The sequence below is a fragment of the Orussus abietinus genome, unplaced genomic scaffold (assembly GCF_000612105.2).
Source record: "Orussus abietinus isolate OABI.00-Male unplaced genomic scaffold, Oabi_2.0 scaffold154, whole genome shotgun sequence".
NCBI lineage: Eukaryota > Metazoa > Arthropoda > Insecta > Hymenoptera > Orussidae > Orussus > Orussus abietinus.
The window spans coordinates 154,055-176,690 of record NW_019394391.1 but is presented as its reverse complement, the minus strand read 5'-3'; the positions used below and the strand labels follow the sequence as shown (position 1 = coordinate 176,690).

Genomic DNA, 22,636 nt, shown 5'->3' with positions numbered 1-22,636 from the left:
GTTTATCTATATATGTATGTATATGTTTATGTATATATTTTCTAATATCAAAATATTTAAATTTAAATACCGGTGATGACTTCCCCTTGTCGGTAATTATCGATATATTGAAACGTCGATATTTATCGAGATTCTGTATTTCTTAATATTTTTAATTCATAATGTAAACAGTATTTATCGAACATTTTGTAACTATCGAAAGTAGGATTACTTACAGGAACTGTGGTAACTAAATAGATGAAAAAAATAAAAGTATTAAAATATGTAACAAAAGAATTGCAACATTTGAAAAGTTAAAAATTCCTGTAGCTTTATAAACTGTGTCATGACTCGTTGACATAACAATGTATACTGTGAGGGACTATTATTAACCCTCGCATGAAATTGGTGCGTAACTCAATGTACTAGATACATATATGTCGATCTCTAAACTACGGAAGGTATTAACCCTGGTTAAGCCAGTTGAGGTAATTTGTTCGTAAAGCTTCCACTTAGCAGAAGCACAATCCTTAAGTGAGATGTCCAATCCGGGACGAAGCCGCCTCTAGGAAATAATTAGAGAACTAAATAAATAAATAATGCACCAGGTGAATGATTAAAATTCAAAGAATGATTATTTCACTCGAATGAACGGAAATAACTCATCGTAATTCCAGATAAACGTAGCATTCAATTTATTCGAGTTTATTTTATAGAAATAATTCTTTGAATTAAAAAAATATTTCTTCGGTATCATTCGAAGAAATATTTATGTGGTTCGATGGAACTTTTCTTTCTTCTCGGGGTTTACCTGTTTCTTTTTCCAGCAAGTACTTTGTGAATTCTGGGATTCCCACAGGTAACCGAAAAGATCAACTCCATGCAGATAAACAATATGCTTTTACTCTTTGATATCAACACGTTACAATACTCTTATATTTATAGCGCGTACCGTTAAAGACGCGAGGAAGACGTGGATAAAGGCCGAAAGCTCCAGTACCGGATGCGATCTACTCCGAGGGGTTATTCATTCAGGAAATCGTAGATTTTAATACTCTAAATCACATGAAAATCAGCTGAAAATTGCAAGAAAAAAAATCATTGGAATTTATTGTTACAATTTTAAGGCCTTTTGTTACCCAATCGCATTATTATTTATCGTACGAAATAAAAGGCAATCGGTTCTTAAGGAAGAAAATCATTTTCACAGATTTCCCAGTGAATAGCCCCTCGATCTACTCGGTGAGGCCACCGATGCATATATACTTGATGTCCTGATAGTCCTCGAGGCCATGTGTGGATCCTTCTCTACCAATTCCTGACTCTTTAACACCACCGAAGGCAGCTTCTGCGCAGGAGATGAGTCCTTCGTTGACACCCACCATGCCAACTTCGAGACGACGTGCCACCCGGAAGACCTACCCAAGAAAATAAGTCGTTACAAGTAAATACTTACATATAATATGTATCAAAGGAGAACCGAGGTACTTTCACAAATATAAAAAGCACAAGTTGCCTAATTTTTAATAACAAATGCATGAGTTTAAATGTTTCTTTGTAACAGACACGATTTTCAATTGTTTTATGCTGCATGGAAAATGTAACATCTATACGTAGGCTACGGTTCTATATATTTTGATTCGATACAATGTATCGATACTTGGCTTCGATCCAGAAATAAGTAATGGCATCGATACATTATGTCCATTCAGTAATAAGTAAAAGAGGATTAATTTATCGATGCAGAAATAAAGTAAGTAAAAGTATGAATATTTTTCTTCGATCGAGAACCAAATAAAGGTATCAGTAGATTGTGGTCATGCAGTGATAGATAAAAGCATCGACCAATCTTTCGATGCGATAGCAAATAAAGTAACTAAAAATCATAAACAAGCATCGCTGCACTTCCCTTTATACTAACGAGGAAAGATATTGATACTTCTGAGGTATCGATTCATCCTAACCTGAGCGAGATCGCGGGAATAAAAATACCCAGCCAAGCCAAGAGTAGTCGAGTTTGCAAGTTGGAGAGCCTCTTCTTCATTTTGGAACCGATGAATCACAGCAACGGGTCCAAAAATCTCTTTGGTGTATATTTCCATAGAAGGGTCGACATCGGTCAGGATGGTAGGTGCATAAACGAGAGGACCCACCTCAGGAAGCCTAGATCCTCCGCAGTGTAATTTCGCGCCCTTTTTTACAGCATCGTTAACGAGTCCCTCAACACCGATCAGCTGACTTTCCTTGATGAGGGGCCCCGGCGTGATTTCAGACTTCGAACGTTGCACCAGCTCCTCAACAAAGTTCCCGTAGAGCTTCTCCTGGACGTAGAAACGGTTTGCAGCGACGCAGGTCTGTCCATTGTTGCGGAATTTGCTTACAAGGGCACCATTGACGGCAGCCTTATGACAAAAACAAATATTAATAAATACCAGATACAAGGATGAACCGACGTAAGTATAGCCATAAGGTGAAACGAAAGGGCCCTTCTATATACATCACGAAACGTGAAAATATTAACAACACTTTTTTTCAAACTACGTCGAGGGAATAATCTTAAACATTAACACGTGATTATGAAAGCTCTAAGGACGCAGAAGGAGCCTATTTTCAAACCTTTTAATGCGTTGTGCCGCTCCAATCTATACATTTTTTTTAAATCAACTCCCTGACATTCCTTTTCGGACAAACCCTGTATACATCACACTTTTGTATCACCTTAAAGTCTGTAGTTACAAAGCCCTTCTTAACACTAGGTTTACGGGACCCGTCAATTTGACGGAATTCAAACTTCGAAAAGAACTACCAAAAAAACCATAGCATTAATTTTAACCATTTTAGTATCGTAAATTAATCAATTCATCCAAAGAATTTGTACACACAATTATTTTTTCCTAAGCCTTGTGATTATTAAAATCTGTATGTAGTATACCTATCTCTACGAAACCCGTCAAATTGACGGACTAGCTAATTTCATAAACAATCCATATATATTTGCTTCGTTGCAGTGAGTGTAAGGCGAAGATGAGAGTGAAAGTTTGCATCGAAAGTGGAGAGATATAAGGATCTTCGGATAGCGAAGAGGAAAACTTCTTAAAAAAATGTGCCGTAGCAAGAAAAGGATGCGTATTCTTTCTAGTTCTGACTCCAAGGATGAGAGGACGAGCATTCCAATCATTTCCGTGATAATTTTTAAAAAAGCACTTTTTACTTATTAATCATTTATTTAAACGTAAAGCCTAGTGTTGTCTAATTCAGACTTAATTTGAATAAATCGATTTTTTAAAGAAAATGCGTGTTTTCGTTTACCCGTCAATTGAACGGGTGCTCGTAGAAACAGGTATATAAAAAACGCCCGTAAACCTAGTGTTAATCAATACATTCGCGATTAACCCATACCTGAGGGTCGGCCGATTCGAAAACAACGAAAGGCGCGTCTCCACCAAGTTCCAGAGCGATTTTCTTAACGGTGGAGGCGCACTGTCGGTAAAGAATCTTGCCGACGGCGGTGGAGCCGGTAAAGGAGAGCGCGCGCACGCGCGGACTGGCGCACAGGGTCTCGCCTATAGCGACGGAGCCCTCGGGGCCCGCCGTCACGACGTTCAGCAGGCCGGCCGGCAGTCCGGCGCGCTCGGCGAGCACTGCCATCGCCAGCGCCGTCAGCGGCGCGTCGGCCGAGGGCTTAACTACGCAGCTGCACCCCGCCGCGAGCGCCGCCGCGGCCTTCCGCGCAACCATGGCGTGTGGAAAGTTCCAAGGGGTGATGAGCGCCGCCACCCCGACGGGCTGGCGCACCGTCAGTAGTTGGCGGCCCCGCGTAGGCGCCGGTACGACCTAGAGTTATTCCTGCGTTATAATTAATCCCAAAAAAGACACCTTTGGTGTAAAAAAAAAAAAAGCCATCTTGTCTGAGCCGCTACCGCATCTCTCGGTGCTTTTAAGGCGATGTGAAAGAAATCTTAGGGGTCAATCGTTTAATTGAAATTGAAATTTTTCTCCGAATCGAGTGTACCGATTTCTTTCAAATTTTACCACGTGGATAAAGGGACCCTAAGGTAGGTCCCGAAACTCCCGACATTTCAATTGTTATTAAAATTATTGAAAATAGACAAAGTATCTTAAAAGGGTAATTTCATGAGTTTGATATTGAATATAGACAAATTATCTTAAAATTGTAGTTTCATGAGTGATATTGAATATAGACAAATTATCTTAAAATTGTAGTTTCATGAGTTTGATATTGAATATAGACAAATTATCTTAAAATTGTAGTTTCATGAGTTTGATATTGAATATAGACAAATTGTCTTAAAATTGTCATTTCAAGAGTTTCAGGACCTTTATTATAGCCTCCACATTCGTATTGTCAAGTTTGAAACGATTCGGTACATTAAGTTCGGAGAAAAGTTTCGTAAACGAGACCTTCTCGTACCGCTTTCACATCACCTTAAGATGATATGAAAGGCGCTGAGAAATTTAATATAATATAGAATTCATGTATACCCTTTTTTGGCAGTAACGCCATTTTAAATACTAAATCGGTAACATATACTAGCGCGTCCCGCTACAGACATTTATATTTATTTTGAAGTCTTTTACAGTCAACGTTATTAATTTGAAACGAATCGGTACACCCAATTCGGAGAATACTTTAACTAACGATTTCACCTCTCATATACCTTTCATATCACCTTAAATTCTAGGGACATTCAAAATGTCTAAACACACCTCGCCGGCATTCGATCGTCGCGCCTCCTCGGCGAACCACTCGACGAACGAGTTCCCATACGCCACCTCGGCCTGCGCCTCCGCTACTGACTTTCCCCCCTCCGCGCCCAGAATCTCGGCGAGGGGCGTGGCCTGCGCGCGCAGCTGCGCGTGCCAAGCGCGCAGCCACTCGGCGCGTTCCCGCGCAGTCGCGCCGCGGTGGCGCTCGAAGGCACACGCGGCGGCGTCTATGGCGGTTTCCGCGTCGCTCGGCGACATGTCGGGCGCATGACCGACGGTTGAAAGGTCGAAGGGATTAGACACGGGGAAGGTCGCACCCGACGACGCACCTACCCACTCGCCGTTCACGTAGGCGAGGTCGCGGGTCAACTCGCAAGCTGCGTTGCTCAGCGCACGCAGGTTACTCCCCGGGAGAGAGGTTAGGGCGCGCAAAGAGCCCACTAGGTACGCCATGACCAAGACACGTCCGCCTCGGTCCGCGGCCGGTGCGTGACTGACGTGCCGTCGCTCTCGGTCGATCGCGTAAGCTCGCAATCTCGCATGCGCGCGCAGGCTAACCCTATCTAATTGTAAGATGCAGTGACTGCGTATCCACGGTGCTTCTAAATCTGGGGTTCATCGGGACCGGATTTAATAAATCGCGTTGATAAATACGCGCATTTGACCTTGAGCGTCTCGATCGACACTTAAATTCGGATTTACTGATCGTCATTAAGGCTTAATTTAAACCGGTCACTTGGTACTCGTACTAAAAGCGTGGATTTATCAAACCGTCAGTGTAAACAGTCTTGATAGATCATTGTTTACACCGAGTTTTATAAAATGACGTCTCAGTACGCATTCCAAGTGATGAGTGCTCATTAAGACTGTTTACACCGATCGCTTTCTACACGTACTAAAAGCGTGGATTTATCAAACCGTCAGTGTAAACGATTTTGTACAGTCTCAGGATAATACGCTCGAAAAATGCGCATCGTACTGCCTTGGTACACCACTGTTTACACCTACGGTTTTATTAAACTATGCTTTAATACGTATACCAAGTTATCGGTGTAAACTAAGCCTACAGGTAGTTCTTAAGAGACATGCGAGTGAGGGGGAAATTTTTGCTGTCTTTACATGAATAGCGATGGAATTACTTAATTTCCAAGCTTCGCATACCCTACGTCATGAATCAGATATATCAACACAGACATGTACAAATGGATACATTATCAAGCCAACCAGACTAAGGTGATTATGCAAATACTGCAAATATTACCTTAGAAATGTTTGCATTATCGTTTACCTTCTGTCTTGTCACACAGTCGAGTCTCCAGATAAGAGACGAGCCAACAAATAAAAATGCCCATCCTTATCGAGCGATAACACAGGATTACATTTGGAAACAATGTAATTTCAAACTTTACACGACCAGGTATGTACAAAAATACTGGTAACACTGATTAAGTAACATAAAATTTGCTAACAAAACCGCAGTTGTCATTCAAGACCTACAGATTAACACTAAACCACGCAAAGGTAAAAAACCAAAGTACCTATCGGCGTAGATAACAAACGTAAACCTCCGATGATGACCATCGAAGCAAAAATGCAGCTCGATGTGAGTTCCACTGATACAGATGTGATTTATGCTAAAAGTGCAAATACATCATCGTCACCTAATATCTTGTCTGCTGCTATCTTCCGATAAGAAAAAACCTTATCGAATAAATAAGTCCCTCGCCTTAAGGTCACCTTTCGCTATCTTTACGAGGCAACAAAACAAATTTACTAATTAAACTGCAGTCGTTATTCCAGGTCTGGAAATATACGCAGAGATGGAAATGTCCCTACACCGAAGTAAACTAAAAGTCATCGATAGTCTCCGAGAGGCTACGATGGGCATCCTGGACATCGAAGACACAAATGATCAATCTTCACAAGGCAACACTAATCCCAGGTAACAAAACATTTACTAATCAAACTGCACTCGACACTCCAGATCTGCTAACAGATGCAGAAATGTACCTACACCGAAGTAAAATAAAGTCCTCGACACAGTCTCTAGAAGGCTACGATGGGCATCCTGGGCATCGAAGACATGAATTAAACTATTAAAGCGCTAACACTTCGTCACCGTCTGCCTTGTCTCTCCGCAGAGTCTTCGGACAATAGGAAAGCAGGTAGATAAACCGAATCCTCTTCATCGAGGACCAACAGAGGATTAGGTTTGGTATTCACTTTCGTGCCGAGGCTACTGTAGCCCTTGTCGTACAAGGAGCAATAAGGCACGTCGTTGGTCAACAGAAAACTCCAAACGTCGGCATAAGACCAGTCCAGGATGGGAAAAACGCGCATAATGGCCGGCCAGCCAGGGTCGGTCATGGTGAAGGCGTCCACGTTGGCGGCGCCAGGGTCGTTCCTGCGAGTTCCCATGATGCCAGCCTTAAGGCCTTCCTTTTCCTCTAAAAGTGACCGAAGAGCTGCCTTTATTGGACCTCTCTTCCTCACGATGTCGAGCCCGTAATATCGCTCCGCCTGCTCGACGAACTCGTCAACCTGAGGAAAATTTCCAAGGTTCGTAACGAAAAATGGAGAATTTTAAAGCGATATAAAAAGCTCATTTTATACATATAAAACTTCTCCAACTGAATGCGTCGAATCAATTGAAACTCCAACACGTAATTAGAGACCCTAAGGAAGAACATAGTGCTCATCAAATTTCATAAAAAAAGAAAAAATGTTCTTGGTTCTAATTTGGGCTAAATAAAAAAAAATTGATTATCAAAAATGAAATTTTATAAGCACCACATACTTCCTTGTTCGGTGCATCCAGTTAGGAGACAGGTTCTATAAATATTTTGACGTTTTATATGTATCGAATGACCCTTTCCTATCAGCTTAAGGTTCATAAAATCTAATTTAAAACAAATATCCTTGAATCTAAGATAAATAAAAAGAATAATTTAATAAGCCACCCCTTTAGTGCGCCTATCAACTGATCGGTGTAAACCAAGCCACAGAAAAATTGGCGGAATTACCTCCGGAAACGTATCCTCTTCGACGTATAAGCAGAGCAGTTTGGAGAGGTTCCTAACCTTACACACGGAAGCCACCAGGTGCAACACTGCGGTGCAGTCTTTGCCGCCGTTAAAGCTTAAGAACACCTGATCCGCAGGGTACCTGGAAGCAAGGTTGTACAGTGACGCATCATCCGAGGTTTCTTTACGTAAAATACTTTAAGGAAGTAGGGTATTTTACTTCCAGGTTGCAGGAAACCCGAGACCATGGTTCCCTACGACACACCGAGGACGGCCACCGAGGAGTTTTTAGTGGATGCAAGCCCCACACTTCCTCCACCCCCTTCCCGGAGGGCATGGGTGTGTGTTAGGCATTTTTTTATAAAAAAAGAGTATCAAGAAACTCGGTAGAGTTTCGAGCCAAATACATTCTTGAGCGAGAAACTCCTAGCTCGGGTATTTTACTTCCAGGTTGCAGAAAACCCGAGACTATGGTTCCCTACGACACACCGAGGACGGCCACCGAGGAGTTTTTAGTGAGTGCAAGCCTCACACTACCTTCACCCCCTTTCCGGAGGGCGTGGGTGTGTGTTAGGCATTTTTTATAAAAAAAAAAAGTGTATCAAGAAACTCGTAGCGATGCGAGAAACGCGCCCTGCGCCTTTTTACTTACTCAACCCTGCACACTCACCTATCGTAGCACCTGCGCACAACGTCCAAGGACTCGGCGACGCGAGGGCGGCCCTCGGCATAGGCGACGACGGCCCTGGCGTCGTCCAGGCCGAAGGCGGGACGGTCCAGGAAGCGGCGTCGCCGAGCCTCGGCGAGCAGCTCCAGGGCCTCGCGCTTAGCCGCGCGCGTCGAGTCCTCGGGACCCTCCAGCGTCACCCTCGTCCGGTGGTCCGGCCCCGACTGCGGGTGACTGTCGACCGCGACGATGCCGCGCCAGCGCGCTGCCAGGGTTGCCAGCTCGCGCGCCATCGCCGCCTCGGGCAGCGGCAGCTCCAGCAGCTCCAGGGTCGACGGGGTTGTCGCCTCCAGTCTGGGGTTCCCCGAGTCCACGGGCACCTCGAAGCGCCCCGACGAGTCGGGCAGCACGTACACGTTCCTCGTCACCAAGAAGTCCGATCCTACTGATTATGACGCTCTCAATTTGGTTACACTTTCTTCTTACGCTTTCGGTTCAATTACAGGGCGTTTATTACGTATTTTTGACGAGAGCGCTCACTTCTCGCACTTTCGTCTCGCGTGGGTTTATTCGCCGAATTACGTATTCGCTATATGAAAGAATGAGATCACTAGCATTTCCGGTCTAGTGATATTGTTAAATAAAGGTAGATACCTTGTAAATTGAAAATTGTTGAGAGGTAGGGGGTTATAGGCAGGAAAGGCGGGAAGATGAAAAGCCGTTAAAAGTAAAGAAGAGGACTCGAGTCTATGCTTCACCATTTCGCTTAAAAATTTCTGCCGAGCCAATTCATATGAATGGTCTTGCATTTTCACCACCAGAAACGTTCCGTAATACTGTGAGCTTATTTTTCACATTTTCCCTCAATTTGCTTTACGTAATAGACCCTCAGGGTTCGTCCGAAAAGTAATGCAGGACGATGAAAATCTGTTCTTGTTTCGCTTTAGTTCAGAGCTCGACCACGCCGACGTAGGCGGCGCCACCGCATCGGAAACTACAGAGCAAGTTCCTGAGACCCACGATGCCATCTACCCATCGAAGGACAAGCATACAATATGAAAATAGACGTCATAAGGAAGGTTCTGACATCCATGAAATTTCTATTTTTTTTTTTTTCATAAACAAAATATTTAAATATCTATAAACTTGAAAAATAGAAATTTCCTGGGTATAGGGACCTTCCTTACAGGTTCTATGTTCACATTGTTTAAAACGATACTCACTATATTCTAATGAAACTATATTCACATTGTAAAGTTTGAAATGATTCGATACACTCAGTTCGGAGAAATATTTCACAAATGAGATGTTATTGACGCCACTTTCACGTCACTTTAACATCGATATTTATAAAACCGGCATAAGGTAGCTGGTGTAAACGCACTATGTGATAATAAATTGCAAGGTGGCCTTTCTCCAAAATCTCGCCCGTCACTATTGGTTGACACTCGGGTCAGTTGGGCAGGAGCGAGGAACTTATTGTGACGAAAGGTCGACGAGGGCGTTCCATCTTTTATGAGAATTTCACGATTACGGGGTTAATCTTATCGCAGCCTGTGGACTCCTTCCTGGCTCTCTTCTTAGTCGGCTCCTCGAATCGATCACTAGTTGACTGATCAGTTGACTCGAAAATGTCACCACCGTTTGTCTTCCCAGCTGTTCGGTGAATCAGTTCACCATCGTCATTACCAATTGATGATGATTGAACTGGTTCTTTACCGTCACTAATCTTCTTGTTAACCGATCGAAGATCTTTATCTTTATTTACTTCACCATCCGATTGAAGAATTGAGACATTAGTAACATCACTCTTCATCTCGTGGGCTGATTGGTGGATTAACTCACCATTGACGTCACCGGTTGGTCGATGGACCGATGAATTGGTTCCATTCTTGGTTATGTCCTCGGAAGATATGGGGATCGGTTCATCAGCTGTGTCCCGAGCTTCGTTGCCATTTGATTCTCTAGCTTCCTGACCACCTACTCTCTTAACCTCCAATTCTATCCCTCCATTCGCATTCGACACCTCACTCAGCCCAGGCGGACAAACCCTGAAGGACACTCGCATCATCTCCTTCCCTGGAGCCACATTCCTGACGAACCTCACCTCCAGGACCTGTCCTGGGAGTTTCAACTCGTACCCTAACCTCTCCTCCACCTTCTTCAGAGCCACTTCCCCTGGGTCTCCATCACGACCAGGGCGAACGAAACAATAAAGATGCACAATCGGCGCCACCTCCAGGGGTGTGCACACCATCCTAACCTCTTCGGGGCCGAGCCAATCCTGGAAAACATCTAGGAATTCCAGGGCCCGTTCCGGAAGGTTCATGACGACGTGCTCACAGCCCTTTTCCCCTGATCGGCGCCGTTCCACTAGGTGCTTGGCCACGTCCTCCTTGAGGAAGGCTCTCGCATCCTTGCAGAAGAGCTTTGTTTCACCCTTTAACTTATTTATCTTTGTGTTCTGTTGGAGCCAATGGTAGCTGTCCGGGTTCAGGTCATTGGCCAGGACGACAGCACCCTTTCGAGCAGCTGGTATGGCGAAAGGGCCCACACCAGCGAAAGCATCGTAGAGAACATCTCCGGGTTCCAGGGTACTCGTCACCAGGCAACGTTCCGTCCCTAGCCTCGGGTTCCAGTACACCCTGGAGAAGTCTAACCTATAAACACAGCCATTCTCCTTTGCCTCGACAACGGTGTCCAGATCCCCAGCCAAGACCTCCATCGAGAAGTTCCGGAACTCCGCATCGATGTTCGCAGTCTTGTTGACAACGGTCCTGCAGTGCGATACCTTGTCCAGATATACCTGACCGATGAGCTCCTTGTAGGGAAGTTGGGCTTCTCGAAGGTTAAGGTGCAGCACGTGGCCGACTTGGCTGTAGGATGTTGGTGCCTCCAGGTCCTCTGGGAGCACGGCACGTAGAACCTCGCCGGGTTGCCAGTTCTCGTAGGTGAGCTTCACCAGGGTACGGCTTAGACCGATGCGAAGCTCATCTTCCGGGATGTCTTCCGGCGTGCTCACTCTCCGAGGGTCTAGGTATACCATCCGTTGCTCTCCGCAGATCTGCACCGGTTTGAAGAGGCGAACTTTTAGCAGGTACGTCTTCAGGGCACTTCTCACCTCCTGGAAGCGCTTTGCCGGCAGTCGGAGGTACGGGATTTCCACCTCCTGGGTGAAAGCTTCTCGGTCCAGCTTCTTCATGCCTCTTACGTGGCTCGGGGGAACCAGTGCCATGCTGAACCGACGAAGCTGGACGATGAAGCGTGAACCACTCGCAAGCATCTGGAGTTAACAGCTGTCGGATGATACCATCTTGTCAGTCTCGATGCGTTACACTCGTCGCCTCTCGCCATCCTGCCTCACCCTCACCGAACTCTCTTTATCTCGATGCAAATTAGGCATGCAACTTTAAACGCTTCCGTTTCCTTTTCCAGGAAAGTACTGGAGATCGACTGATCGTTCTGTGCTTTCATTGAGATTATTACACAATAATAATGTTAATGCGGTAGGAGACAGTCTCAAGCAATGATATAAAATTAAGAAATGTTTCCGAAGACTAGTTCCATAGTGGCTACACACATGGCGATAAACTATAGCAATTCTAGTTCTTGTACAGTTAAGTTTGTACAGTCAAGATTGCAATGATTCGTCAAAATGTGTATTTTATAGATTTTTTGTTGTGTAGCCACCTTTCAGACGTAATCAAGCCCTGATCTGTGCGCACCAAATCGGCATACTTTTAGGTTAAGTCTAATATAACCTGTAGGTTTATTTTCTAACTTGCAATGACAGAAGTTATTGTTAAATTAAGACAGACGAGAGAAGAGATTCTTCTTCGATGCTTATTCATGCTCTATAAGTTTGTCGTTTTGTATTTAACAGACTTGTGGAACTCGTTAAAGTACCAACAGCCATAAAAATATTTATTAATACACTTAAACTGTTTATCGCTGTGAAAGATTATTGAATAAGTTGCATCGCTAGAGTGCAGTTTCAGTTGACTGGCAATAAAAGCTATCGTTAGACGTTAGAGAACGAATCTGAATTTTAAAGGAAGATTTCCATAATTTTTGTGAACATATGGCTATTTTTATATCGACACGTGGTCATTAACACTTAATTTCCCGATAACATCTCACAAAATGGTCCCTTATCGTTCAAAAACATTAGAAAAATGCTATTACCTTCTTTTTCCTGCAGTCCGTAGTCAGGACTCGTTAAAACGATGCGTCACATAACCTCAACACTGCCACGCAATATTTGGACTGCCTGTCGTCACTCAACGTCTTCGTCTTATCTCGGCGTAGCGATAATAGGTTACAAGACACGGCGGCCAATTTCTTCAGACTTTCCCGTATCCGAATTCGCCAAAAGTTTCATCCTAGTGATCACATCTCCATCGTACTCTTAAATTCGGGATTTATGGCGTCTAGATCCAGTAAATCGCATGTTTCCATCGGATTAACAAATACGCAGATTCGATCTTGAGCGTCTCGATCGACACTTAAATTCGGATTTACTGGGTTTAGACTTGATAAATCCCGGATTTTGAGTACGATAGAGACGTAATTAGTGTGTGATAACTTCGTACTTAAGCCCGCTACAGATGGTTTTTGTTTTTCTATACGATTATTTTAAATCCGGTTCCATAATTCTCGATAACCGGAGTTTAATTTTTAATTAATTAATTAAAAAACAGCAGGTTTAAACCAAGTATAAGCCAGTTAAACTTCGGTTAACTGGAGTAAAGTAGGTTTAATCGGGTGTAAACCAGTTAAACCTCGATTAATTTAAATTGTGTCAATTTAAACAAATAATAAAACATACCTAAAATCGGATTATCCAATCCAGGTTTAAATAAATCCCGATGATGGAGACTTACGCCCAGTTCCACAACTCGAGTTAATCGAATTTCGAAGACCAGTTCTATACTCGAGTTAACCAGAATTTCATTGATTTACAGCAGGTTTAGTCCCGGCTCCACATTTCAATTTAACTTTAATTTAATCGGTTTACAGCAGGTTTAATCTAAGTACAACCCACCTAAACTTCGGTTAACTAGAGTTATGCAATCAGACCTTAAACCTGGTATACACCAATTAAACTCTGGTTAACTCGAGTTGTAGACCCGGGCCATATTAATGCAAAAGAGACATAACATTATAGTTTTAATATAAGAATACATTTAATTCTATATCTACGTTCTCTTTAGCTTTTAATTGAATGCATTTAAAATTCTCTCCGTTTCTATTTAGTGATTTCTGGTGATTTGTTGTATCATTTCTGGTGATATAATTTCTTCCCGACTGGCAAGCCTGCCCGGGACAACGAGCATCCATCTACATATGAACTCGTGATCCGCGATCGCTCTGTTCCAGGAAATTAACACAGCTGACACAAGTTACGGTGTAAACTGTTAACGTCGAGCGTTCACGAGTAAGACGTGGAATTTGACGTGCTCACATGTTTGTTATTAGGACGGGTTCTAGCGTAGGAGATATAGGTTAGGGACTGTCAAGAATAAGGTTTGACATTTACTCGTAAAGATGGTTTTAGCCGACTTAGGGCGGAAGATCACCTCCGCCCTGCGATCCTTGAGCAATGCTACAGTTATTAACGAAGAGGTAAAGCTTTTCCAGACATCTGGATCTCTTTTCTACCTGCAGTATATTTCTAATCTCGTCTCTCTCTAACACTTTATCATCGGTGCATGTCACAGGAAGTCATGCGACATGTCTTCGCATCAGAGAACATTCCTAAGAAACTCTATCGAGTGGTTTTGCTAATAATGTTTGTGACTTCCGCAGGTGTTGAACTCTATGCTTAAGGAAATATGTGCGGCGTTACTCGAAGCAGATGTAAATATTCGGCTGGTGAAGAACTTACGAGAGAGCGTCCGGTCGGTCATCGATTTCGAGGACATGGCGGGAGGACTCAACAAACGGAGGATGATTCAAAGTGCCGTCTTCAAGGAACTAGTAAAAGTTAGTGTTCGTTAGTTTCCGGACATAGCGTCGATGCGACGATCTTTGCCTAATTTTGTGATTCGTTCACAGTTGGTCGATCCTGGAGTCAAAGCGTACCAACCGGTGAAGGGTCGGCCAAATGTAATTATGTTTGTAGGTTTACAAGGCTCCGGGAAAACAACGACGTGTACCAAGCTTGCCTATTACTATCTCAAGAAGAACTGGAAGTCTTGTTTGGTGTGCGCCGACACGTTCCGTGCCGGTGCTTACGATCAAATCAAACAGAATGCAACGAAAGCTAGAATACCGTTTTATGGAAGGTAAATTTGTCTCGTGATCATTGACTCGATTCGTTTATTTAATGCGAATCTAATACAAATGCGTACTCTCAGTTATACAGAAGTGGATCCCGTGGTGATAGCTCAAGACGGAGTGGAGATGTTCAAGAACGAGGGGTACGAAATTATTATCGTGGACACGAGTGGCAGGCATAAACAAGAAGAATCGCTGTTTGAAGAAATGTTGCAAGTCTCCGTCGCAGTGGTAAATGAAAGATTTATAACGACGTACTTAATTTCAAAGCCGTGTTAAATTGTCCTAACTTAGGATTGTTAAAATCCTGATTTCTTTTAAAAGATCATAAATCGTTTGTGTAAAAAAAATCAGAAAGATAATAAGGTTCTTCATTTCAGAAACCAGACAATATCATTTTCGTAATGGATGCCACAATAGGTCAGGCTTGCGAAAGTCAAGCGAGAGCATTCAAGGAGCGTGTCAACATTGGGTCGGTCATCATCACTAAACTGGATGGACATGCGAAAGGTGGCGGAGCACTTTCTGCGTAAGTTCTTCGAACCTTTATCGATGCTTACAAACATGCTTCGAGGTTATACGAAAAACGATAAATTTAATTGACATTGGTAAAAAAAGATTCTTCATTCTGGGCCGAATTAATGTTCTTCTTTAAACAGTGTCGCTGCTACACAGAGTCCTATCATCTTCATGGGTACCGGAGAACACATAGACGACCTCGAGCCTTTCAAAACGAAGCCATTTATTAGCAAACTTTTGGGAATGGGAGACATCGAGGGCTTAATCGACAAAGTCAATGAACTCCACTTGGACGAGAACGAGGAACTACTGGAGAAAATTAAACACGGTCATTTCACGTTACGTGACATGTACGAGCAATTCCAGAATATCATGAAAATGGGACCTTTTTCACAGATCATGGTAATTGAACATTTTATCTTAAGGTGATGTTTGGCCCCTGATTTAAAAAAAAACATGTTTGGCCTCCGATAAAAAGAAATAACATGTTTGGCCTCCGATAAAAAGAAATAACATGTTTGGCCTCCGATAAAAAGAAATAACATGCTTGGCTTCCGATGAAGAATTAGGTTAATTTGTTCATATTTTAGTTAATACATGCGTTTTTTTTTAGGGGATGATTCCCGGATTCAGTCAAGACTTCATGACAAAGGGGACGGAGCAGGAATCGATGTCCAGATTAAGACGTCTAATGGCAATCATGGATAGTATGAACGATGGAGGTATGTCATCCTTTCTACCTTAACCTCTCTGCCAGTTTTAAATTGTTCCTTGAACGAATATTTTGACAGAACTGGACAGCAGGGATGGAGCGAAATTGTTCAGCAAACAGCCAGGAAGGATCGTCAGAGTGGCTCGAGGCTCCGGAGTGACGGAGAAGGAAGTGAAGGACCTGATAGCTCAATACACGAAATTCGCCGCTGTGGTTAAGAAGATGGGAGGCATTAAGGGACTCTTCAAAGGTGGTGACATGGCGAAGAATGTTAATCACATGCAAATGGCTAAACTTAACCTAGAAATGGCCAAGATCATGGACCCTAGAGTTCTGCACCAAATGGGTATGTTAAAGTTTTTCAATAATTTTTCGCAGTGGTTCTATTCAATGACATTGTTAAGGTGAAGTGATACGTCAAGAAATTTGATCGACATTGTTAAAAAAGATTCTTCTAATACCTACGACGTTTGTATTTATATCAACAGTTGTGTCGAATTGGATATCCTACTGAATGGCATACTGCATATATCGTTTCCTTACAATAATTATAAAGAAATCCCCAGGAATCCCCTCGAGTCGATTACATTGGCGTGGGGTTTCACTACACCTTAAAACTGTCAAGCTGTCAAGCTGTGAAACTAAAGACGAACTTTTGACACAGGGGGCATGTCGGGTCTGCAGAACATGATGAAACAAATACAACAAGGCGCAGCGGGAGGCCTGGGCAATCTGGTGGGAGGCTTCGGAGGGAAATCATAAACCGGTAAACGTATTCATCACTGCTCACAGAATAAAGGAATGTTTCAGTACGAAGTATGTCATTAACGAGACTTGTCATCTCTGGACATTTCATTTAACCGATTAGCGCCTGTCAGTGCACGAGATTTCGTGGGACGTGAAATAGAATACACTACACGACACACACACACACACATATTCATATACATACATTTGTTGTTATATTTATTCGTGTATAGAATATATTGTGAGATAATTTGTTACATTTAATCTGTAAAGGGGGTCCCGGCGCTAATAGGTTAACTGCGTTTAGAGGTTAGGTTAACTGCGTCAGTGGTCGATTAATGTCAGTCTCGAACGAGGCTCTTGAGACCAACTGCGATTCGTAACTCTTTTCATCCATTTTATAAAGGGTCTGGTTGTACTTCATGACGGTCCCTCGTAACCGTTGAGGACCAAAATAATAAAATGATCGGCTGCCAATTATTAACGATTGGGACTTTATTTCACTGTCGAGTGTCGTAGATTTTATATTTCAGTGTCAAGTGTGATCAATTTTATTTCACTGTCGAATGTGATAGATTTCATTTCACTGTCGAGTGCGATAGAGAAATATGGAGTGTGGTCTCCACCTTTTCGAGCCTCGCTTTATGCACGAAGTAACATAAGGAGCTACGATCTGGAGTCTGCTCACACTTGAAATGATCAAACTTCCATTAAAAGAGTAATAAATCATTGAACTATTTCCAGACAAATCTGAGTTGAAAAAATAGGTCAAATCTGTGAACTCGTTTTTTACGTATCATTCACGCGTGAAAACCCTACACAACGTAGGTAAGGAAGAACGACATTTAGTTCGGAGACATAATAACTTTCAAATATAATATACTATAATATAATAAACTGCGGAAAAACGTAATTGAATGGTATTTGATGAGTGGTCGGTACCTTGATACCTTAACTATTTTGTTACGAATGCATTCCCATGCCTTTAAAGCAATAGATAAACATTGCATTCATATAAAATATCGGCACTTTGCAGCCAAGATATTCATATAGTTATTATGGGTCCACAGACACTGCCGTTAGTTAAAAAATTAACCATGGCAAGCGTTCCAGTTTACTATATATTTCAGTGGTTTTTACTTTGCTTCGCAATGAAATTAAGGTTACCTTTACATGGAAGTACTCACTCCTCATGCTACTTCACAGTTTTATGACACACGTCACACTCATCGCCTGTAATTGGAGTTCTGACCGAGTCCACTGCCTCCTCCTCCTCCACCTCCACCCCCTGCGTGACTAAGAAACGCAAGGTGGCCCTTTGGGCATTTGTTGGCGTAGTGTCCCTTCGCACCGCACTTGTAACACGTAACCTCTTCTAACGGCTTCTGCGGTCCTCTTGATGGTAGTCCATTGTGAGAATTCATATGATGATGCGCTCCGTGCGATCCACCTCCCTCCATCTCTTGCCTGACCTGCGCTTCCCTGACGTCCGGTGGCATTTTGTTACAGTATATCGCTTTGTGTCCACCCTCTCCGCAGAAGTGACACGTGATCATGATTTTCTTTCCTTCCTTAGGTTGCATATCCTGTATGGCGGGGAGCTCGAACCTGGGGCTGTAAAATTCAAGAGTTTAGCTCTCTTTTACCTGGAAAACTCAAAGCGAAGGGGGTGAGAGGCACGACGAGAGAATTTCATCAGTCATCGGAACCATTCGTCGATTCTTACTGCATGAACTTGCAACTCGGGCCATCCGGGCAAAACCCTGCGAGATACGCCATACATAGCACTCGTCTTACGTGGCGATGACGACAGAGAGGACCGTGCCTGCAAAAGCCCCGGTCGTACCACGGGCAGTCTCGAACCTTTGTTTCGGGATCGATGTGCAGGAACGGACACTCTTTATTATGGCAAGCGTCTGAAGTACAAAGAAAGGAAAGGTTAAACAGTGCGGAGCTGAAAGCATGTGACTCCGAAGACAGTGGACATTCCCTTGATTACGGTTTCTAAATTTTCAATCTATCCGTCGTTCAATGGGAAGATAATTTGAATATAATCACGGCGGTAAAGGAACGTTAAGTCTCGATGAAGTGTACTTACTGAATCTGGAATAAAAGTAACACTCGGGCATCTTAGTCATGTCATACTCGTGTAAAAATTCACACTGATCGCCCTTTTTACAGAGGCCTCGTAGCCAATGTTTACAAACAATCGTTCTGTCCCCTCGAACGTGTCGGAAAGGGCAGGAACCTCCTTTGACGCAAGTTCCTCGTGGGTAAAACTGGCAAACTGCAGCGACCGATTCTAAAATCAAGTAATGTGTAACGTAAACTAAAGCAACATGTAATCCTCCACATAACCTATAAGAGGGAAATAACATGTACTAACTATCCATTCCGGTAAAAGGCAGAGGTAACGCTCCATACTGCTCGTCCAGCGCGGTTTCTATATCAAATCGTATGTGTCCTACGCTTGCAACAATGCACTCCATTTTTAACAAACAATTGTTTAACACCGTGTCAAAAATTATAACGCTTAATAGCACAGTGTTAACCCCGTTTGGGGTTAGCCAGTATCGCGGACTGTCAAAGCGCGAAATTTCGTAGCAGGGTTTACGTCTTAAATAAAACTAGAGAAGATAGCCTTCGTCTGTTCATTCATCGGTTGGTTGCACTGATTACACTAGTGATAATACAATTCTTGTCCAGATAGTTCGTCGACAGCGGTAGTCAATCAAGAGGGCGCTTCTGTAACTAGAATCTGGTGAAAATGGTAAAAGTGAGCACGTCCCGTGATTCCGTGGCTGGGTTCCATAATTCTAGTTAACCGAAGTTTAACTGATTTCCAGCAGGTCTGTTAAACTTCGGTTAACTTTAATTGTGGAACCAGGCCTTAACCGAAGTTTAACTAATTTATATCCGGGTTTAATCCGCTATAGACCGATTAAATTCCAGTTAACTCAAGTTGTGGAACCGGACCTGTGACATTTATCATTAAACTCCGGTATCCACAATTCCAGTTAACCAGAGATTAAACAATTTACAGGAAGTTTAAGTCCGGTTTAAACCTGCCTTAAATCGTTAAACTTCGGACGACTTGTTTATACTTAGTTTCACTTGTAAACCGAGTACGGTGGAGACGCAAATTCCATCAGAAATTTTACACGATGATCACATCCTGAAATACATACGAAAGACGTTTAACCTTACCCATTTTCTTATATAAAAAAAAAACGCGATCATTTCAACATTTCCAAGCTCATTGTAAATAATAACACGTATATGGGTGATATGCAAGTGTGTTTATTTAAAAGTGGAACCACGCCTTCATGGGGTCCCCAATTTATAGCCGTTTTCAGCCCCGCGAGTTCCACTTTACATCCCTAATCTCGTTCCTAACCTCTCCACGTGAACGGTGCCGCGTGTCTCGGCGTAAACCCGATGACCCTGGCCAGTTGGAATGTTGGAAACAGTTGTAACTGGTTGTAGTTGACTGACATGACAAGGGCTTCCGCCCAAAGACTTTCTCGCGACTTGTTCACCTTTTTCGCAAGAAGCGAGCTCAAAAGAAAATCTCCGCCAGGTCGCTAGTTGAGAAGATAAGTTTAAAAGCCTTAAAGAATCATCTGCGAATATATACCGCGATAATTAAGCCATTCAGGACGATGGAATTCCACTGTCGGAACGATGAGGGTTCCTCTCTACGATACTAGCAGGAAGGAGAGGTACGATGAGGTGCCGAGGTTCCACTTCCACTTCTGAGTGATTCTCCGAGACAGCAAACCCGAGTCCAGGTGCAACGGGATTCTCTACATTCCTTTTCCACTTACGGTGCTGCTTACTCATCTTGGAATACTTTGTGAGACCCTTAAATTTTGTAAAGAATGAACTGGTGAAGATATCGTTGCAAAGAAGTGATATACAAGGTGATATTTAAACGACTGAATAGGTAAATAAAATATAGTAAAATATGCTAACGGAATCTTATCTAGTTAAAAGGCATCGTCCATGGATATACGAGCTATAGCGACAACAGATCGTTTCTAAAGTGAAGATATGCGGTGCTTACGATTCCACGTTAACTTACAAGATTCCTCTCCTGGAGCATAAGGTGCGAAGATATAGTATGGAGCTCAAAGTTTCTGTTTAGGTTTGAGGCTTTCTATCTAGAGGAACGATAAAAAGTGTAGAGGGGAGAAGGAACTGTAGTGTTCTAAATGACACATCTAATTCCGAGAAGTCCTTTCTAAAGGTGCAGCGTGGTGCTCGAAGTCCCTTTTTATATTGCAAGGAATGTTCTTCAAGGCAGCGACTAGAAGCAAAAATACAACTTGGTGCATGACCTTCCATTTCCATTTTAAAAGGATTCTCGTTGAAGAGACAAGCCGACGCTTGAAACTCCAGCGCTTATAAAAAAACTGGCTCCGAGCAGCTGGGAGAAGAAATATGATCTGGTGCATAAAGAATCATTTCCACTTTTAAAGGACTCTGAAGAGACGATCTAAAACTGAATATAAGGAACGCTCTTCAAGACGTCGATTGCAACTGAACATACAGTCTAAACATTTATGAATTCAGGACCCAGTTTCCATTGGCATTGTTTTAATTGCCGAAACCCATCCATCTCTACTGTTCAAGGATTCCCTCCGAAAAGACAACCTAAACCTGGATATAATGAACATTCTTCGAGACATCGAAAGTGACCGAACATACAATCGGAACAAGTTTTAACTGCCGATGCGCATTCATTCCCACTTTAAAAGAACTCTTCAAAGCCATAACCTAGAACAGGGCATAAAGAACGTTCCTCAAGGCATCGACGACAACTGAATATAATCTAAACAACGACTTCAGAATCTACTCTCCATATTTTGCGTTCTAATCACTGATACTGCATCAATCTCAACGTTTAAACACCTCAAAAGCCATAACCTAGAACGACGTAAGGAAGCCCACCAAGTTATCAACTACAATCATAGTCTGAACATCGTTACAGCCCATCATATGTGTATTTAGTGTTTAATTTCGAATATCTCAGTTCTAATCGCTGATGCCGCCGCAAAGCGAGCGCATGAGGGAGCACGTGGGGTGGGGTGGCACCGGCCTGATCGAGCAAGGACGTCCGGCAGGTTTGCCGGCGAAGAGCGCACTGGAGGAAGCGCGCCACCGCTCGCAGTACCGCGCGATGCTCTCGGCCGCGCGGGTGCGCGCGCAACGCGAAGAGCGGGAGCGTCGCGCGCAGGAGGAGCGCCGCCTCCGCGAGGAGGAGCGGCTGACGGCCGACGCGCGACTGTGGGTCCGCGAGATCCTGCCCCGCTTCGAGCAGCTGCGCGACACACGGCGCGTGCGCGAACTCTGGGCCCGGGGTCTACCTCCAAGCGTGCGCGGGCGCGTCTGGCGACTGGCCATCCGGAACGAGGTGAACGCGACGAGGGAGCTCTTCGAGGTCAGCATGTAGCATTAAATTAATTAATTGGTTTTAAGGGGATGCGAAAGAGGCATCTGCACTTCATGAAAAGGTCCATGACGAAGTCCACGATATGAAGTTCATGAAACTTTTCTCAGAAATGCTTGTGGTTAATTATTTCAAACTTTACAACGTGAACGTGGAGGATGTAAGGAAGGTCCCGACACTCATGAAAATACATTTTTTATACAACTAATTTTAAAATAATTATATATATATACAAATTTTCTTAAAATTGAAATTTCATGGGTATCGGGACCTTCCTTACAGCCTCTATATTCACATTGTAAAGTTTTAAACGATTCTGTACACCCTGTCCGGAGAAAAGTTACATAAACGAGACCTCCCCGACGCCACTTTCGTGTCACCTTAAACCCCTCCCAAATCCTCTATGAATTATTAAATTATCGCAATAGTTTCGGTTAGATTACTCGAACATAACCCTTTAGTGCCGGCCAAAGTAATTAGCACTTGTAAAATGCCGATATATTGCTGTCCGGCACTAAAAGTGTTAAATT

The 22,636-nt window shown here is 43.2% G+C and overlaps 5 protein-coding genes and 1 long non-coding RNA gene across 10 annotated transcripts; 2 read left to right on the top strand and 4 right to left on the bottom strand.

Moving 5' to 3' along the window:
* Positions 1–233: 233 nt before the first annotated feature.
* On the bottom strand, positions 234–5,211 carry LOC105695972 (3-sulfolactaldehyde dehydrogenase). Of its 2 annotated transcripts, XR_001103674.1 has the most exons (5): positions 4,708–5,211; positions 3,379–3,813; positions 1,944–2,381; positions 932–1,397; positions 234–544 (listed from the first exon to the last, which is right to left on the bottom strand). XR_001103674.1 is itself a non-coding variant. In XM_012418053.1 (4 exons), the coding sequence occupies exons 1-4, from the start codon at positions 5,158–5,160 to the stop codon at positions 1,215–1,217; spliced, it is 1,509 nt and encodes a 502-aa protein (XP_012273476.1). In that variant the 5' UTR covers positions 5,161–5,211; the 3' UTR covers positions 861–1,214. The 2 variants fall into 2 exon arrangements, 1 of the variants encoding a protein (XP_012273476.1); XM_012418053.1 differs by lacking the exon at positions 234–544 and having other exon boundaries at positions 861–1,397.
* An 871-nt stretch (positions 5,212–6,082) lies between these two features.
* Positions 6,083–12,825, bottom strand: LOC105695973 (FAD synthase). Of its 2 annotated transcripts, none has more exons than XM_012418055.1 (4): positions 12,583–12,825; positions 8,401–8,842; positions 7,731–7,872; positions 6,083–7,248 (listed from the first exon to the last, which is right to left on the bottom strand). In XM_012418055.1, exons 2-4 carry the CDS (start codon positions 8,688–8,690, stop codon positions 6,823–6,825), a joined length of 858 nt encoding a protein of 285 aa, XP_012273478.1. In that variant the 5' UTR covers positions 8,691–8,842; positions 12,583–12,825; the 3' UTR covers positions 6,083–6,822. The 2 variants fall into 2 exon arrangements, with proteins under 2 accessions (XP_012273478.1, XP_023287892.1); XM_023432124.1 differs by having other exon boundaries at positions 8,401–8,839.
* On the top strand, positions 7,140–8,060 carry LOC105695974. Of its 2 annotated transcripts, none has more exons than XR_001103675.1 (3): positions 7,140–7,266; positions 7,676–7,883; positions 7,957–8,060. It is a non-coding gene; the product is annotated as an uncharacterized LOC105695974 (long non-coding RNA). The 2 variants fall into 2 exon arrangements; XR_002762166.1 differs by having other exon boundaries at positions 7,964–8,053.
* On the bottom strand, positions 9,527–12,356 carry LOC105695971 (tRNA (guanine(37)-N1)-methyltransferase). The gene has a single exon (XM_012418052.1). The coding sequence runs from the start codon at positions 11,678–11,680 to the stop codon at positions 9,911–9,913; it is 1,770 nt and encodes a 589-aa protein (XP_012273475.1). The 5' UTR covers positions 11,681–12,356; the 3' UTR covers positions 9,527–9,910.
* A 1,119-nt stretch (positions 12,826–13,944) lies between the features above and the next one.
* On the top strand, positions 13,945–18,370 carry LOC105695988 (signal recognition particle 54 kDa protein). 2 transcript variants are annotated; one of them, XM_012418087.1, is made up of 10 exons: positions 13,945–14,022; positions 14,206–14,382; positions 14,455–14,684; positions 14,757–14,907; positions 15,057–15,205; positions 15,336–15,597; positions 15,809–15,917; positions 15,987–16,253; positions 16,572–16,673; positions 18,231–18,370. In XM_012418087.1, the coding sequence occupies exons 1-9, from the start codon at positions 13,945–13,947 to the stop codon at positions 16,667–16,669; spliced, it is 1,521 nt and encodes a 506-aa protein (XP_012273510.1). In that variant the 3' UTR covers positions 16,670–16,673; positions 18,231–18,370. The 2 variants fall into 2 exon arrangements, with proteins under 2 accessions (XP_012273510.1, XP_012273511.1); XM_012418088.1 differs by lacking the exon at positions 18,231–18,370 and having other exon boundaries at positions 16,572–17,138.
* On the bottom strand, positions 17,289–19,241 carry LOC105695989 (cleavage and polyadenylation specificity factor subunit 4). The gene is made up of 4 exons (XM_012418089.1): positions 19,041–19,241; positions 18,753–18,956; positions 18,381–18,570; positions 17,289–18,268 (listed from the first exon to the last, which is right to left on the bottom strand). Exons 1-4 carry the CDS (start codon positions 19,141–19,143, stop codon positions 17,881–17,883), a joined length of 885 nt encoding a protein of 294 aa, XP_012273512.1. The 5' UTR covers positions 19,144–19,241; the 3' UTR covers positions 17,289–17,880.
* Between the last annotated feature and the right edge of the window lie 3,395 nt (positions 19,242–22,636).

Bases quoted from the DNA above. Each gene is read 5' to 3' on its own strand.
- LOC105695973 (XM_012418055.1), bottom strand. From the start codon at position 8,690: ATGGCGCGCGAGCTGGCAACCCTGGCAGCGCGCTGGCGCGGCATCGTC. The intron at 7,873-8,400 runs GTGAGTGTGCAG...CCTTGCTTCCAG, and splicing joins GTGCGCAGGTGCTACGATAG to GTACCCTGCGGATCAGGTGT. The intron at 7,249-7,730 runs GTAATTCCGCCA...AATTTTCCTCAG, and splicing joins AAGAGGATACGTTTCCGGAG to GTTGACGAGTTCGTCGAGCA.
- LOC105695972 (XM_012418053.1), bottom strand. From the start codon at position 5,160: ATGGCGTACCTAGTGGGCTCTTTGCGCGCCCTAACCTCTCTCCCGGGG. The intron at 3,814-4,707 runs GTGTGTTTAGAC...GAATAACTCTAG, and splicing joins GACGATCGAATGCCGGCGAG to GTCGTACCGGCGCCTACGCG. The intron at 2,382-3,378 runs GTATGGGTTAAT...TTTTGTCATAAG, and splicing joins TCGAATCGGCCGACCCTCAG to GCTGCCGTCAATGGTGCCCT.
- LOC105695971 (XM_012418052.1), bottom strand. From the start codon at position 11,680: ATGCTTGCGAGTGGTTCACGCTTCATCGTCCAGCTTCGTCGGTTCAGC.
- LOC105695988 (XM_012418087.1), top strand. From the start codon at position 13,945: ATGGTTTTAGCCGACTTAGGGCGGAAGATCACCTCCGCCCTGCGATCC. The intron at 15,598-15,808 runs GTAATTGAACAT...GTTTTTTTTTAG, and splicing joins GACCTTTTTCACAGATCATG to GGGATGATTCCCGGATTCAG. The intron at 15,918-15,986 runs GTATGTCATCCT...ATATTTTGACAG, and splicing joins GGATAGTATGAACGATGGAG to AACTGGACAGCAGGGATGGA.
- LOC105695989 (XM_012418089.1), bottom strand. From the start codon at position 19,143: ATGGAGTGCATTGTTGCAAGCGTAGGACACATACGATTTGATATAGAA. The intron at 18,571-18,752 runs GTAAGTACACTT...TTTGTACTTCAG, and splicing joins TTACTTTTATTCCAGATTCA to ACGCTTGCCATAATAAAGAG. The intron at 18,269-18,380 runs GTAAGAATCGAC...TGAATTTTACAG, and splicing joins CCGAGTTGCAAGTTCATGCA to CCCCAGGTTCGAGCTCCCCG.